This window comes from Calidris pugnax, unplaced genomic scaffold (assembly GCF_001431845.1).
Source record: "Calidris pugnax isolate Ruff unplaced genomic scaffold, ASM143184v1 scaffold45, whole genome shotgun sequence".
Classification (NCBI taxonomy): domain Eukaryota; kingdom Metazoa; phylum Chordata; class Aves; order Charadriiformes; family Scolopacidae; genus Calidris; species Calidris pugnax.
Genome location: NW_015090764.1, coordinates 1,492,251 through 1,509,154, shown reverse-complemented (window position 1 = coordinate 1,509,154; position 16,904 = coordinate 1,492,251). Strand labels below are relative to the sequence as shown.

The following is a 16,904-nucleotide window of genomic DNA, read 5'->3' as shown; positions in this document are numbered from 1 at the left end:
TGAACTGAGTTGGCTTCTGAGGCGAGCAGAGCAACAAGATGCTGTGCCAGTTTAGAGCAGCGCATTGCCCACTCTGCCTCCGAGGGACACCGGCCTCTTCCTGCAGTTACTAATGATGAAAGGAGGGAAAAAAGAAGAGACAATTGGATTTTTCGTCTTTCAGCAAGCTCAGCAGTTGTTTGAAGTTCAGGAAAGTCACCTGGATCCTTTTAATTTTGATGAGCACTTTTGACGAGCTCTGGCTTCCAGAGCAATCGTTTCCAGCTCTCCAAGCCCCTCACTCACAGCAGATACCTCCTCCCAGCTGAGGTCCCTGCTCTTCAGCCTTTCTGCAAAACAGGATTTGTGCCTGATAATTAGGTACTAGAATAGGCAAAATGACCGAGAATTTCCCCTGGTTTATTGCTTTTTCAAGAAGTCATCACAGTGCATGACAGCTATGGCCTGCATGAACCAGTCAGCTTTTTGTTGTTCCGATCCCCAAAGCAGTGAGGGAATCCACAGATCCTGCAGAAAGTGTTTATTGCACTGCCCTGGCTGATCTGTCTCTTGGACATCCCCACCGGACTCCCTGGGTGCTGCTGTGCTGCCTCTCTCTTCTCAGCCCTGGTCTTCTCCACCAGTGGATGGATTCCATGGTCCTCTTTCCCTCTTACACCCCATTAGGGGCTCAACGGGCTGTTGTACTTCCATTTTCTCAGCTCTCCCATTCTTACCATCTCACTTTCTCTCTAGTTTCTTTCTTGTCCCTCCTGTTTCCATTTCAAAGTTATAGGATTGAGGGTAGAGGAAACAGACACTTGCACTGTCCTGTCTTGGGAGCTGCTCAGGAGCAGGATCATCTTTGGTTTTGGCCGGAGCCTTCTCTCAGCGGGTCACTCCAGTAGCTCTGTGTCTGTATTTGCCAGACACTGGGAGTTTTGTAACTGGTCCGATGCTTTCCTCATTGTTTGGGCACTGTTCTTCGTATTGCTGATGCTAAATATAATTTCACAGAGCGGCGTGTTGGTGTTGTAACCAGTTTGGTCTTTTGTCTGCTGGTGTCTGGCTATTAAACAGCTGAAGTAAATGGTTAAGCTAAAGCTCAGCCTTTTTGAACCGTAGCTGTAAAAAAAAATACCCCAGCTACTGAACAGAACAAGTGGGACTTTACTCCATAGGGATAGAGCCAGCAGCCAGTTCTGCAGGTTACTTTCTCTGCAGTTTATAGTTCCAAAATTCCACAGTTTCCTGTAACCAGTTAAGGACCTTGTGTCTCACTGGGACCTTAGTATATTTTTAACAGGCCGAATGCACACCCATCCTCAGCTGACCCAGCACTGGCCAGCTTTCTCTGGAGCCTTTTAATCAGTCAATGGAAAATACTGGCTGAAGGGCTTAAGGTGGATATTACACTGAGCTCAGCTGTCCTGAGGAATACGAATGTGTCAGTGGAGAAGGCTCACCTCAGAAAACAGGAGTGAATATTGCTGTACTGGAACTGCAGCATCAGCTTCTAGAGTATTGGTACAATTAATTCTTCTCTGTGAGGAGAGAAACTTAGTGGTAGTTATTATTTTATTATTATTATTAGGTGATTATTATTTTTTCTCCTTAGATTGCCATGGGTATTCCCCTCCACCGGATCAAGGATATCCGAGTGATGTACGGTGTTTCTCCGTGGGGAGATGGAACCATTGATTTTGAGAATTCAGCCCATGTCCCCTGCCCACGTGGCCACGTCATCGCTGCCCGTATCACCAGTGAGAATCCTGACGAGGTGAGTGTTGTACATCCTGTAGTTACCCATCACACTCTGGTAGCTGTAGGCTTTGCACCTGGGTTCAGTCCCTGCTGCTGATCCTGAAAAGTTTGGCACCAAGTTTAAAAGATTCTTCCCTAATCTCACTGATGGTTCTTTAGACACAGCCTGAACTTGCAGCACAAAGAGGTGCTCTAGCCTTTAGCACTCTAATGGCTTCCCTAATTCTGCATTATTTACTTTTTCTTTAGGATGTATAGCAATGTCTGTCTGTCTTTACAGGGGTTTAAGCCCAGTTCTGGTACAGTTCAGGAACTGAATTTCCGCAGCAATAAGAATGTCTGGGGCTATTTCAGTGTTGCTGCTGCAGGAGGGCTCCATGAATTTGCCGATTCTCAGTTTGGTCACTGCTTCTCTTGGGGAGAAAACCGTGAAGAAGCTATTTCGTAAGTAGTCAGAATAGTGCTAGAACCTTGGAAATTGCTTGGTTTGCTCCTCTTTAATCCAAAGTGCCATGGATAAAACATAACACCTTATTTCTGGGAGTTTTAAAAGGAAGTTTCCATCTCTTTACCTTGTTTCCCACATCACAGTCAGGCTTCTCATCCTGTCTCACTTTGCAATTCCACTGTGTTGTACACACGTTTTTACACTTTTTGCTTACTTCTCTTTACTTTTTTCCTTTCTGTTTCATTCCTGCCTTGTTTACCTGCTGCTGGGGTATGACACAGCTCCTGTTGTGTTGAAGTCCCTCCTTGAAAGCATTCTGGTGGCAGGCTTCAAACAGGAAAAACATTGATAACTTGTGTTCCAGTGCCTTTTAATGGTTTATAAACCACTGAGTGTGGTGTGGAACAGTAAAGCTTCTGGTCATAAGAGAGGACTGTCCAACCTGTCATCCATGATGTTTTTCATCCGTGGCCTTTCTCTGTTCCATTCTGGGTGGGATGGAGACCAGGTCTGTCTGTCTCTTGTGTGCCTCTGACGTGTGGTAGATGCCTCGATGTTGATAGCAGTGGGAAGCCCTGATCTCATAGCTGGTGTGAGCTGAGCTGCTCTTCACACCAGCAGAAGATTGAAGAAAATCAATATTCTTTCATTCCCAAGCACGTCATGTAGGATCTTGCTCCAATGCACATGCTTTTCTGCTATTCCTTCAGACTGTTTTTTCCCAGCAGCTCATGGGGAGCTACAGAGTTCCCAATGGGCATGTTACTGCTAGTATGGGATGGATAATAGGTATTTTTTTCCTCTTTCAGAAACATGGTAGTGGCTTTGAAGGAGTTGTCCATCCGAGGGGATTTCCGAACCACTGTTGAGTACTTGATTAAACTGTTGGAAACGGAAAGCTTTCAGCAGAACCGCATCGACACCGGCTGGTTGGATCGCCTTATTGCTGAGAAAGTTCAGGTGTGGCTTCTTGCTTTAGGGGACTACAGATGAGAACGAGGAGGGGAAGGGGATGGGGGCAAACTTAGTGCATCCTGCTTGCAAGAGGACAAGGAGTGAGGAGTGGTTAATGTCTGCTGACCACTTCATTCATACACATTGTCACTGGCATTAATTCTTATTTATATCAAAATCCTAAGTCATTTGTGTTGGGGAAAGGTGGTCTTTAAGTTGCCCAGAAAAGCATCCTAGTGTGAATTAAGGCTAGGCCTCAAGATTTGATCCAAGAAGGAAAAAATGTGGTTTTATTTTAAGGAGTTACAGGGGAAATTGCTTCTATATAGCATTGCCATGGACGCTATACCAGTTTGTTTTAAAGAGAGGTTGGCAGTGAACCAAAAACAGAGCTGGGACTGTTGATTCTTCACATGGGTGTCCAGAATGGACTGAAGCTAATGGAGATGCAATGGTGTTACGTTCCCTTCCCTTCCAGGCGGAGCGGCCTGACACCATGCTGGGGGTGGTGTGTGGGGCTCTGCACGTGGCCGACGTCAGCTTCCGAAACAGCGTCTCAAACTTCCTGCACTCTCTAGAAAGGTAAAATTGCAAACTGCTCTGGAATCTGGTAGACAGTTGATAAGCAGAGAGTAATTAGTTTCGATTTACAAGTTTTGTTCAAGTGCAGTCCCGTTCAGAAATGCACAGAGCTGGTTATCTGCTGACTGGTCTCTGGCCCCAGGAAGCTGTTTATCTGCTGGCCTAAGAAAACTGGCAGATAACTGTGCATCTCTGCAAAATACCCCCTGCTGCTTGCACAGATTGATTGGTTTGGTTTCTGGCAGTTTTGGCAAAAGCTTACAGAAATGACTCAGAAATGTGAAGTTCTTTGTGTACTGCTAGGACAGCATCAGAGAGCCTTGAATCGCCAGATATTGTCTTCCTCATGTTTTGAGGATTGATTTAGTTTTCCAGGTTTGACATAATTTTCCAAATTGAATGTTTCCCACTACTACTTAGAAAACCTTCTCTGCTCCTGCTGGCTTTAAAGTAGAGCTGGAACAGCAGGGAAACCAGCTGTAACGCTCTGTCAGGCTAAACCTGGCGTGATCCGGGCAGGTCTGCCCTGAAGTGGATTCTTCCCCTAAGTGTCCCGTTGGTGAGTCCATACATAAACACAGCTGCAGGGGAAAAAGCCACTTTATGCCTATGTTAAGTCATGGTACATGTTCTGTAATCCAGGCCGTGGTGTTCCTTCTGCAGACTCTTCTCTCAGGCACCAGTGGGTGTGTGGAGAGGAGAGTAAAGCTGGTGTGTGTGCTGCAGAGAGATGGGTGGCTTTGGCAAACTGCTCCGTGTGTCTCCTAAGAAGAGAGGGTTTAAAAGCCTACTCCCATCTCTCTGCTAGTGTTTTCCAAATTCTTCCCTGCCTCTTTGACCCTGCGTGGGCCCCTGAGAGCCGTTTGGTGGCTTCTAGAAGACCAATTTTGTTTCATACTTCTTTTCAAGGGGCCAAGTCCTGCCTGCTCATACTCTGCTGAACACTGTGGATGTGGAACTCATCTATGAAGGACGGAAATACGTGCTGAAGGTACGATGCAGAGCGTGGAAACCCATCAGCTTCCCACTTTCAGTTGGAAATGTCGAACACTGTGGATGTGGAACTCATCTATGAAGGACGGAAATACGTGCTGAAGGTACGATGCAGAGCGTGGAAACCCATCAGCTTCTCATTTTCAGTTGGAAATGTCTGTGTTCTGCTCTGGCTTAATCTTTGTAATACATGTAATTATTGGAATTAAATCTGTGCAGGGTTTATTTTCTCTGCTTTAGCGGGGTTAAGAAATGAGTACAATCTCCCTTATGGTAATACCCCATCACATCTTTCCATTGCAATATCTCTGTGTGTCTCTGTAAACATTTAAACCTTCCGGGGTCAAGAAATGCTCTGCATTGGGTGAGGAATAGCTTGTTACAGGCAGACTGCTGCCTCTTGGTTCACCAAAACTTTCAGCTGATGTTTCTGAATAAGCAGATCTACTCTGCTGTTGTTTGAGGCCAGTTTCATCCATGTGACAGAATTTGTAGCAATTTTTCCCTTTAGTGTTGCTTTTTCTTTGCAGTGTGCAAAAAAGAGTGTTAGAAATACTCTTTAAAGGTTGTGAAACCAAGCATACAAAAGTTAGGAAATAGTAGATTTAAGATTGCCTGTGCAACCTTCATTAGCTTCCTTGGGCAAACGTATTGTGGTGAAGCTTTTAAGGACATCAGCACCTACTGTTTTTTGCAGGTTTAAGTATTCTGCACCCCTGCACCTCCATGATTTTACCTTGGCACCCCTTTGGTGAGAGGCACTGAACAGCAGCTGAAGTGTGCTTTGAGTGCTTTACCCAGCTTCAGATGGGATCTCTCTGGCAGGGACTGAGATAGGATCCCTTTTTCCAGGGAGAGCTTTAGCTGTTTTCTCTGTGAGGCAACCTCTCTCTTTTTTTCCCAAATTATCTCATTCATTATGCAACTGTAGTTCACTACTGTCACTTTTACGTAGATCAGGGTGAAGAAATGGCGTATGATTGTGCAATCAAACTTGTACAATTAACACATAACTGAGAGTGGATTAAATCAAGATTCATGGACAGCATTAGTTCTGGCATCCCTTGACTGCGAAATGCTTTGTGATCCCAGGGGTTTTTTTGCATTGTTTTTTTCTGTCTTAACATGAAAACAAATGGCCCTGTTCTGCTTCTTTAGCTCCCTCTCTTGCAGTGCTTGGAACACTCTGTGTGTTGTGGCAGCCCAGGCTGCTGTTGTGTCAATGCTGTGTTTATTCCATGTGTACTGTTCTTGTGGATCCCCAGGTGACCCGACAGTCTCCCAATTCCTACGTGGTCATCATGAACAGCTCCTGTGTGGAAGTCGACGTGCACCGCCTGAGTGATGGGGGACTGCTCCTGTCCTACGATGGCAGCAGCTACACTACCTACATGAAAGAAGAAGTAGACAGGTACCAGCCCGTAAAGATGTTTAACATTTACACAGAAGCCAAAATTAGGTGTACTTGTAACTTTATGCTTCCCAAAGATCAGCTGGGGATGGAATTCTCCCCTAGGAAGAGATTACTAGATGTATTATGAATGAGTTTAAAGAGGAAAGTTGCCCTCACCTGAAGAACAGACCTTGGCTACTGATAGAAGAAACACCTGAATATGTACCAATGTGGAGTTCATATTCTGCTCGTTCTTTAAAAGTGCCCTTTTGGATTATAGAAAAAAAACAAAACAAAACACAAGCAAAAACCAAATGGACAAAAAAATGCCAAAAACCAGAACATGAAAATCTTTAAATTCCTGGAAACTCCACAACTGCCTTAGAAATAGACACAAGATTTACTAGTTCGGTGTATTCCCTAAGAATTCCCTACAGGGATCAGAGCCATAAGGTGAGTCCATGTCCAGCTTCTGGACTGTGACCCACTGCCCCCTCTGCTGGTTTCTTTTCTGGTCAGGAGTACAAAGAGTTTGGGTAACTTTCTGTGTTAGAAAATGTGATAAAATCTCAACCTCTCAGTCTGCTACTTGGGTTCATCCCGTTCTTTTTCCCGTTGCTCCATATACAAGAGGCTGCTACTTGGGTTCATCCCGTTCTTTTTCCTGTTGCTCCATATACAAGAGGATTTTGCATAAGGTGGGCAGTTTGGCATCAAGAATTTAGTGTCACAGGAAATGGTGTTGCAGTGATTTGTCCCATTCCTCCCTAGGTATCGCATCACTATAGGTAACAAGACCTGTGTGTTTGAAAAGGAGAATGACCCCTCCATTCTGCGCTCGCCCTCGGCTGGGAAGCTTATCCAGTATGTGGTGGAGGACGGGGGACACGTGTTCGCAGGCCAGTGCTTTGCAGAAATAGAGGTAAAAGAGTCTCAAAGAACTGACCTGGCTGCAGAATCTGGGGGGAAAAAAGGTTGAATGCTTTGGAATTGGGAATTGAGCGTGAGGGATAATTCACAGTGTTTCCTTTCCATTTTTTTTTTCTGTGTTTAAGTTGGACTAACGCAGGAATCAGCAGTGAAAGTGATGGGGTGGGGAAGAAATGACTTAACAGCTGAAATTTGAGTGTTTATGACTATTCTAAGTGATAAGCAGAATTTCTCTGCAGTGAGACCATGGTTATCATCTTGCTGTGATACCAAGGGATCCATGTGCAGTCTGTTTTCTAGCTGTGGTGAAGAAGGTCTTCTCCTTGTAGACCACTACGTAGTGCTACCGCAGACTCAGAAGCAGAGTTACATGCCAGGACTAAGACTTCTCTGATTACTTGATCATTTATCAGGTTGATCGGATGAGTTAATAAGTGTCACTCCTCCCTTCTCCCTGGGAAGTTACTTAACTCCTAGAGAGGAGGAGGAACAACAATTTCTGCCTGGCTGTGAGGAAAGCACGAGGGGCTGTGTAGGAGTGTGTGGCTCAAAACAGATTTGAGGGAGGGGAGGGTGTGTGTTGACAGAGGGGAAATTAAACCGGTTGGGGACAATGTGTAGGAGAAAAATATCAAACCAGAGATTCAGAAACTTTATGTAAGTGTTTTTAGGCTGCAACAGAGACGTGGCTAAGAAGGAACCACCTACTCAATCGCTGTGTTCCCGGTTGTGGCATGTAGTATAGTGATGGTAAAACTAGACTGTGTCCCCCTATACCCAGCCCCTCTGTTCTGAAGGAGCTTCCACGGCTGGTCTAAGGAAGCATCTCTGTTTGTGATGAGCGGTCTGAGACGGGTGACCTCTAGAAAGCAATCCTGGTTCCCTCTGCCAAAAGTGAATGTGGCTGTAGCTGTTGAGAGTGGCTGTTCCACTTCCAGCCTTCAGAGTGCAGCAGTAAATTCTGTCTGCTTTGTTCATTGTGTTGAATGTGGGACCTTCTTGAGGACCTCTTGGTCCAAGCAGTGTGGAACAGGTGACATTCCTGAGGATGGGTTCCAGCTGCGCTAATTTGGGCCCAATTATTTAGTTTTACCAATCACTTCAGTGCTTGGGGTTTCGTTCTCAACGTGTGTGCTTTTTCAAGCCTTTGAGAAAGCCTGAAGGTAAGGGCACTCCTGCGGGTGAGCTTGGCTGTGGGGAGCTCACAAAACTAGAGCCAGCTTTGCGGCTGCTGGCTCACAAAACTAGAGCCGTTTGGGGAACGTGGAAGCTGAGTGTGTAACCTGTTTTCCTTGCTACAGGTGATGAAAATGGTGATGACGCTGACAGCAGGGGAATCGGGCTGCATCCATTATGTCAAACGCCCCGGGGCAGTCTTGGATCCAGGCTGTGTGATTGCCAAGCTCCAGCTGGATGATCCCAGCAGGGTTCAGCAGGTGAGACCTTGCAGGAAGCGCAGATGTTCAGTGTGTTTTTAATAGGGGAATGATGTTGAGAGTGGTACAAGATGGTCCAATGTTCTCAACCCATTTCAGATTTGTGCATTGTGCTGGAATTGTCACTTTACCATTTATTTGTCTCAGATGAGGAGTAGGACTCAGATTCAGGCTAAGCTTATGTACTATTCCTGTTCTCTTACCTCGGGTAAGGGACACGCGGCTGTCTAGGGGATTGGAGGTTGGCCAGATTTTTCTATATGCTTTATTTCTGTGCAAGTTTATTTAATTTTTTTAATCATATGTTCTTCTCTAAGTGACTCTTTTTGGGAGAACGGGAGTTGATATCCCAACTCCAAGAGTGTCGGGCCCTGAGAAGGCAATTGTAGCAAATCTGGGAATAAGAAAAAAGAGCCTAGGACATGGAGCTTTTTAAAGGTGAAAGGCAAAGAGATATATTCATTTAGGGATGGAAGGGAATCTGTTGTTCCTTTAGCAACAGCTAATTGAAAATTGTGGAAGGTTGTCATGCAGGGGGTGGAAAGTGATTATCAGCACCAAACTATTGACTTTTCTTGTGCTTTGAGACTTTTGGTCGTCCTGGATCTAAACGAGATCAACTGTAAGGTGTTTGGGAGAGAGGCTGGAAGCTTTTTCTGTGGGTCTGTACAACACAGAACTGTTGGAGATCAAGCTCATAACTTTTCTGTCTCTCAATCAAGCGCATTTTCCACTCTGGAAATTTTTCCAAGATAAATCAGAGACTCCAGTGAAGGGTCACAGTATGTTACTGTGCAGGAGGGTTAGTGACATTCTGCTCTTCCCTGTGTTTCCAGGCTGAACTGCACACAGGTACCTTGCCACAGATCCAGAGCACAGCACTTCGAGGGGAGAAGCTCCATCGCATCTTCCATTATGTCCTGGATAACCTGGTCAACGTGATGAATGGATACTGCCTGCCAGAGCCCTACTTCAGCAACAAGGTACCTGTTACTACTTCTTGTTTCCAAGCAAGGGCTCGATTTGATTTTCTTTCTGACTTCCTTATAGTCAGTCTCACCACAGAGTGAAGTGGGAGCATCCCATCTGTGGCACCTAAAGCAAAGACAAAGATCTTTACTGCCTGTGCTGCAGCCTTGTAGGGACCTGTGTGCATAGCCAGCTGGGGTGGAAGTCCCAGAAGGAGGAGGAAAGAAGGTGGATGAACCTGGTTCAGCTGTTGGTCTAAGGCAGCACAGCAGCTTTGTCATCTACCCCAGTTCTCTCTTTTAATCCCTGGACTAGCTGTGTGACAAAAGAGTAGTGACACACCGACTGGTCTCTCTCTAGGTGAAAGGCTGGGTTGAGCGGTTGATGAAGACACTGAGGGATCCGTCTCTGCCTCTGCTGGAACTTCAGGACATCATGACCAGCGTTTCTGGACGGATCCCACCCAATGTAGAGAAGTCCATCAAGAAGGAGATGGCCCAATATGCCAGCAACATCACATCAGTCCTTTGCCAGTTTCCCAGCCAACAGGTGATCAATCACGCTTAGAGGGGTAAAAATTGGTTTGTTTGGGGGCAGAGAAAGTTCCTTTAAATTACCTGGGGGTCAATTTGACATGAAAGACGTGTTTGAACTTGGGATCTTCATGATGAAAGTTACTTACCTGTGTCATTTGAGCTTAAAGGCTTCCCTCCTTTACTTATGCTTTAGGATTTGTGTTCCCTGCTCATTATAACTTTAAACAGGTGGTTTGGAAGCAGTTTAATCATATCACTGGCCTTGTGGGCATTTATTTATTTGCTTTGTGCCTGGTACACATGCTGCAGTGCAGTTTGTGGTGCTGTCATAACCTTAAAAAAGAGTGAGTGCAACTAAGGGAGGCCTGATCAGGTAATGACATGTTGGAAGAGGATTTCTCCAGTATACGATATTGTGCATTGATTTTTATCTCATTGTCAGGTCATTAACTTCCTTAGCAGTTTAAGGCTTTGGCCTTTGCTGGAATCTACTGGAGCTCTGGTCTGGTCTGTCTGGAGGTTCTTGGCCAATTATTTGGCCAGATTGTCCCATTCAGGACTGGGACTGTCACATGTTTGCTCTCTTTCAGATTGCCAATATCTTGGATAGCCACGCAGCCACCTTGAACCGCAAATCGGAGCGTGAGGTCTTCTTCATGAACACTCAGAGCATTGTGCAGCTGGTACAGAGGTGAGCCAGTTTCAGGGGTACCCCCTAACTCTGTTGTGGTTTTTTCTCTACTGCTTGAAAGACCTGAGCCTGCTTGTCTTTATTCAGCTGGTTTTATTACACCCAAGAGTATAAATCACTAGGAATAAGCTGTGTAGTCCCCTCAGGGAGGTCAACAGTGTTTGTTGCTCCTGTGTGAAGCACACACACAGATCCTTCCTCCTTTCCCCTTTGTGTATGAAATAAAGATTTAACTTCTGTCCTGATCCTGATCATGTCTTGGCCATTTCACCAAGCCACTGGTGTGTGTTATGCATTTCAGTGTCCAGGGTTTTGAGTATTTTTAGAAGGAAAAGGACATTTTGATGCAAAACATGAGCCACGCTGCCCCACAACACACATGGGATTTTCAGAACTAAATATGGTTCTTTCTGTAAGCAAAAGGACTTATTCTGCTGCTTGTGTTGAGTGTTACTCACTTGCAGGTGTTCAGAAGCAGGGCTGTGCCGGTCTCACTTGGTGCTAGGTTTGACTTCTTTACTTCTGCAGGTACCGGAGCGGTATTCGAGGTCACATGAAAGCAGTGGTGATGGATCTGCTCCGTCAGTATCTGAAGGTGGAGACTCAGTTTCAGCACGGTGAGTCTCTAAGCACGTCGAGGGTTTGATTTCTGAAAGAACCACAGTTGGTCCCAGAAGGTCCACATGGACCCCCCTTCAGGAAAGATTGCCCAAACTTTGTCTTGAGGCTGAGCTACGCAGGTTTTCTTCCAAAGCTCAGCCAGTCACATCCTGAGTTTTGTAGAGGAGCTTATGTCCAGTTTGAGATTTCGTAGTAAGAGTGCTCATAATGGTTATGACAAGCAAATGACAAACTCCACCCCAAAGCTGTCTGTTCTGCTGGTTTGCCCCTGCTGGTATATATATTTTTTACATCCTGTCTCTTCTTACCCACAGTTGACATGTCAGAATATGACTCTGGCCTCTTCTCAGTGTATGGATAATCCCTTTCCCCTTAAATCTTCAAAAGAATAGCTCCCATATGAGTTTATGATCCTCTAAGTGAGGACTTCGCACAACTTGGGTATTCCACATCCTGTCTCTTCTTACCCACAGTTGACATGTCAGAATATGACTCTGGCCTCTTTTCAGTGTAGGGATGATCCCTTTCCCCTTAAATCTTCAAAAGAATAGCTCCCATATGAGTTTATGATCCTCTAAGTGAGGACTGCTGCATAACTTGGGTATTCCAAATGTAGAAGCTTCATATTGGAAGCTTGGTTTTTATTTCCTGATTTCTGAGCATCTGCAGAAAAATCAGAATCGGAAAAACTGTTTAAACTCACCACACTATTTAGTTCTATCTTGCCTGTTTATTAATTTCTATAATAAGAACATCAAGTGCAGTTAAGGAAAAAGTCACCAAGTTATTTGTACCTGCTGTAAAATACCAGGAATGTGTTTGCTGTTGATGAGAACAAACCTCAAACCTCAGCCTGAAACCGCGTTGCAATAAATGCCTTGCACTGCTGTATGCAGGCACAAGATGGCAATGAAGTACTGGCTAATTTTGAGGCTCAGGCTCTTACAGGTAGTTCAGATTCTGCTCTACTTTCCTTTTGTCCTATTCCAGTACCTGCACCAGCCTAATGGTACTGCGGATCCGTTTCCACTCCAATTGCTGGTAGTAGAGGACGATGCGAGTCTTTTTGCTATCATTTTATTTTGGTTGTCATTTGAATGAGAGGCTGAGGTCACCATTCCTCTCTTCGTATTGCTCACAAAGGAGGTATTTGGTATTGGAAGTGTTTTACTGAGAGTAGGATGTTTAATTAAAGTTGAGGGGGCTGTGGTGGGAGGAATGTTTCCTTCCCAGAATTGAATGTGTGGACCATACAAAATAGATTCTCAAAACATACATATAGAAAACACATCTAGTAACTTGCATTCCTTGATGCAGAGGTGTGGGGACTGGAAAAAAAATGTGCATTTCTGATTGCAGGTCACTATGACAAGTGTGTCTTTACCCTCCGGGAAGAGAACAAAAGTGATATGAATGCTGTATTGAACTACATCTTCTCCCACGCTCAGGTCACCAAGAAGAACCTGCTTGTGACAATGCTCATCGTAAGTTGTCTGTCTAGAAATTTACTGCTGCTTGTAGTTGTATGTTTGGTGCTCTGAAAGGTACCAAACTGACAGCTCTCATTTGTAAAGGTGCAAACCTTCCAGCTACAGAAGCAGTGGCAGCAGTGTGGAGTTTCTTCACAAGTTCTTAGGGCTTGTAAACTGTGTGTTAAAGGAGACCCAGACCATCCTGCTCAGCTCGATGTGTGTGCACCTTCTGGTTCACAACTGTCCTGCATTGATTGCCTATCAGAGTGCAATAAAGGCTAATTATGCAAGTGATTTGTTAGCATCTGTGGTAAGATAAGAATGCAGACTTAACTCCTACAGTGGGAGGCTGCTAGAGGTTGACTTCCAAATGCTGGGATGCGTTTTTGCTTCTTCGTCTTCAGGGGGCTCAGAGAGGTCCCGTCTTTATGTAGCTCATGGTACTCAAATTGGAGTTGCTTGAAAAGCAAAGCAATAAGCTCCCAGCACAAAAAGCACATGATTCTTTTGTGGTAATAATTTTGTAACAGCAACATTTTTATGGTCCTTCATTGCTGATGAGGGTGACTTCCTCGTTGTGAATGGCATTAGCCAGCAGATGTGGAGGCCCTCGAGGGGTTTCACATGCTCTTCCTTGATGAGCCATAGTTTGGCCTTACAGGTTTGGCAGTGGCTTCTCTGAGCTTTTTCCTGGTTATAGCCTTATAAAGTCTTATTTCAGGGCTGCAGTGGTGCTTTCAGACCAGCTGTGTGATGGAACCTGACTGGGACTCAGTATCCCAGCACAAAGCTGGTCACTGCAGACTATGCCTTTGACCCTTGGGATGGTGTGTGGCCATCCAGGGGGCTTGCAAAGGGCTGGGGAATCTCCTGGGGTTGGAATTCCTCTTGGACAGATGTAAATCCCACCCTAGAAACACAAATGAATCCTCATGCCAGGACCTGGCATCACCTTCTCAGGTTCTTCTGGCTTGTTACTCCATGAAAAATCTCGGTTCTCATTAACATCAGTCCCACTCTAATGGGTTAAACTCCCAGTAAATTACATTCCCAGGAAAAATAATTAAAAAACAACAATTGAGTCCTGTCTCTTTTTTCCTGTTTCCTAAAAAGCCTCAAGAAATCCTTGTCCCACATAATGCTTTGAAGCAGAATGAACGTCTACCTTCCTCAAGGCAGGATGAATTTAGCTATGACATGATTTTCAACAGACTAGAGTTGGGTATCCTGCTTTTTGAGAGGCTAATTACAATACTATGTCTCTCTCTCCCCCTCACATTTCTTTTTATTTTTTTCTACAACCATAATGTGCTCTGTTACTGCCAAAAATATGTCCAAAGTAGCCATCCACAAAATAACTCTCAAAAGGAGAAAAAGAGTCGTAATTGTCCTAGACTGAGGCTGGGTTTCTTAAATTCTAATTTGTAAGATATAAGGACCCTGGCATTCTTTCTTTCTGGCTCTCCTTTTTTCCCTTTTTTTTTTTTCTCTTTTTTTTCCCTTTCCCTTTTTGGTGTGTGGTGTGATTGTAAGTAACGCTTGCCTTAAGAATCTCATTATTTGAACACGGAGCCATATTTCCTCTGAGAATTCTGGAGTAGCTTTGAGCCGGGGCTGTTCATTTCTCAAGTAATCATGCTGGCGTGATGGAGAGAGAAAATGGCAGCTGTTCGCAGCTCAGGCCTTCAATTTTCTTCAGAGTCCAGTCACTCAAGTGTGTAATTACACGGGGGTGCCGGGGAGGCGTTAGGCCTTGTCAGGGAGCTGGTTTGAGGCTTTGCTCGCTGCCTTTGCCAATCAGTGCAGGCAAAAGCCAGCGCGGCCCCAGCTACCTGCTTTATTTTGTTGTTGTCATCCTGATTATTTCTTGCTAAAATGGGACTGAAACTTTTTTGTCTAGTTTTTCACCTCCGTGCCAGCCGTCGTCTTGGAGGCCGGGCCTTGCTGTGTCCCACATGTTGGCCGGCACAGCGTCCGTCTGAGGGGTGTGCTGGGAGAGGGGGAACGTGGGGGAACGTCGAAGAGTTTTCCTTTTTCCTTCTTGGGTGGCCATTCTTCCCACCGCTGTCAGTTATTTCATCCCAAGTAAAGGCTGACATCCCCCTTTGCTAGAACTTATATCCTCCTGGAGAGACCGTGCTGTAGGTGGTGGAAGATCAGCCAGTAGCTAGTCCATGATCCGGCCGCCATTTCCATGGCCTCTGCCGGTGTGGGGCCCCAGGCCTTGTCACACCAACATGGCGTCACAGGGACATCTCGGATTGAGCGGGTGGCAGGGGCTCAGGAGGGACAATAGAGTCATCTGTGGCAGAGCTGGGGATTGCCATCTGCTGAGGAACAGCTCACGCCATTAACCAGAAGACCGTCCTTCTGACTCGCATTACTCTCCATGTCTGAGGGACCCGGTGGCACATTTGGTGTAATCATGGTGAAGGCGGTGGCATTTTATGGGTTGCCAAGCTATTTGTGTGGGATGGTTTAAGTTTGCCCTCCAAGGGCAAGCATCATGTCAAAATAGCTTGGTGCCTATGTTGCTGTTATTGATGTATCCCTAGGAATCCGTTATTAACAAGGGGCTCTGAGGATGGCTTTACTAATAGTGTTATGCTGCCATCATTCACCTTTTTTAGCTAGCAGGCATTTAAGGCAGGATGGGAACTACTTCATCCTTCATATATTTGTTGAAATATAGTGTGACTTGAAGTTGTATGTTCATTTTATGTACTTAACTGACTGTTGTATGCACATCCCAGCCTTAACCGGACAGAATCGCTTCTGGCATGGCAGATGTTCTGTGTCCTGTTGGAATTTTGTTACCTTGAGCAGTAAGATAACATTATAATGCCCAGGAATTTGTATTTCAAATATGACGGAGGCAGCTCTTGAATTATTCACTGAGAATCCACACAATGACCTGGAGTGGATAAATTTACAGAACTTTCTTTGAGAACAGCTGTTGTAGTGTTTGCTGGCCCAAGACTGGTTCGTAGGGGGCGACAATCTATTAAGAGTTAGTAGCTTAGATTTTTTTAATCAGGGTGACTTGACTGTGGTCCCTCTCCCTGAGGGATGTATGCCATTCCTGGAGATGGCATCATGCTTGAGTGAGGTCAGAGAGAAAGGGGTCAAGACCAATATGGGGGAAAAGCTATTTAGCTTTGGAATCACATGGAGTCTGAGCTGTTATTTATTCATCAGTCTATGGGACTTGTTTTATTTGTTTTTTGTTTTTTACTTTATTTTCCCTGACAGACTTAACAGTCTAACCTGCTGCGCTGAATTTTCCCTTCTTCCCCTTTCTCTTTCTTGGATCTTCAAAGGGCCTTTTCTGGACTGTATGTGTAGAAAATCTCTTAAAACTTTAAGGCACCAGCTCTCTTTCCTGTGGCAAATCCCTGTTTCATCTCACATTTTCGTCCTATGATTCATTTACCAAGAGAAAAACAGTTAAGTGCTGCATAGAAGAAACATGTTAGAGGTTCCTAGAGGGTTTCCAGCTTGGGGAGTGGGAGGGAAGAGGCTCACAAGCCACTGTGAGTTGTTGAAGACTGGGATTATTCATGGGAATTGAAACTATTTTTGGAAGACAGTGTACGTGAGAGTGCACCTCCTCTGCTCAGAAAACAAAACGGATGAAAGTCTTTACTGTTTGCAGTTTTTTTGGAATGGCTGAATCCAAAAGAGTTTTGAAACAGCATTAACACTGAAAATTATGCTGTTTATTGTTTTATCCAGCCAATTTAGACAGGAAAGTAAGCTGGTGATCTTCCTCAGAACCAGGATTCTCTGATTTAGAAGAATTCTTGCCCTGTACTGTGGCAAGAAACACATGATACCATTTCTGGTTTTAGTTAGCTTTGCATTAGAGGAGTGACAGGATCTTCTTCTTCTGGTGTTGCTGAGGCTGTACAATGTGTGGTTGGTTTGTGGTTGTAGAATTGCGAGGGTTTTTTTGGTTTTGAGGTGGTTTTTTTTAAGTGCCCTTCGGGAGGTTCTGCCAGCAGTTAAACTCTTTCTGTTTGGTCACCTTTCATGGTGAAAATTTGCTAACCTTTGCATGCTACATAGGGCATTTCACTACAATTAAATGGTCTCTGAATTTTGCAGTGCTGCTGGGGGGGGGGGGAATGGGGAAA

The 16,904-nt window shown here is 45.0% G+C and overlaps 1 protein-coding gene across 5 annotated transcripts in view; it reads left to right on the top strand.

Moving 5' to 3' along the window:
* ACACA (acetyl-CoA carboxylase alpha) overlaps positions 1 to 16,904 on the top strand; it is a 138,337-nt gene that overhangs the window by 34,941 nt on the left and 86,492 nt on the right. For 3 of the 5 annotated variants that reach the window (XM_014959280.1, XM_014959356.1, XM_014959208.1), the window contains exons 1-13: positions 1,596 to 1,759; positions 2,024 to 2,187; positions 3,001 to 3,151; positions 3,624 to 3,727; positions 4,637 to 4,718; positions 5,986 to 6,131; positions 6,885 to 7,035; positions 8,345 to 8,479; positions 9,316 to 9,462; positions 9,809 to 9,997; positions 10,575 to 10,675; positions 11,204 to 11,292; positions 12,656 to 12,780. In XM_014959280.1, the coding sequence (XP_014814766.1) occupies positions 1,604 to 1,759; positions 2,024 to 2,187; positions 3,001 to 3,151; positions 3,624 to 3,727; positions 4,637 to 4,718; positions 5,986 to 6,131; positions 6,885 to 7,035; positions 8,345 to 8,479; positions 9,316 to 9,462; positions 9,809 to 9,997; positions 10,575 to 10,675; positions 11,204 to 11,292; positions 12,656 to 12,780 (1,740 nt within the window). In that variant the 5' untranslated portion in view covers positions 1,596 to 1,603. Of the gene's footprint in view, positions 1 to 1,595; positions 1,760 to 2,023; positions 2,188 to 3,000; positions 3,152 to 3,623; positions 3,728 to 4,636; positions 4,719 to 5,985; positions 6,132 to 6,884; positions 7,036 to 8,344; positions 8,480 to 9,315; positions 9,463 to 9,808; positions 9,998 to 10,574; positions 10,676 to 11,203; positions 11,293 to 12,655; positions 12,781 to 16,904 lie in introns of those variants that run through there. The other 2 variants (XM_014959434.1, XM_014959519.1) reach the window with 1 other exon arrangement.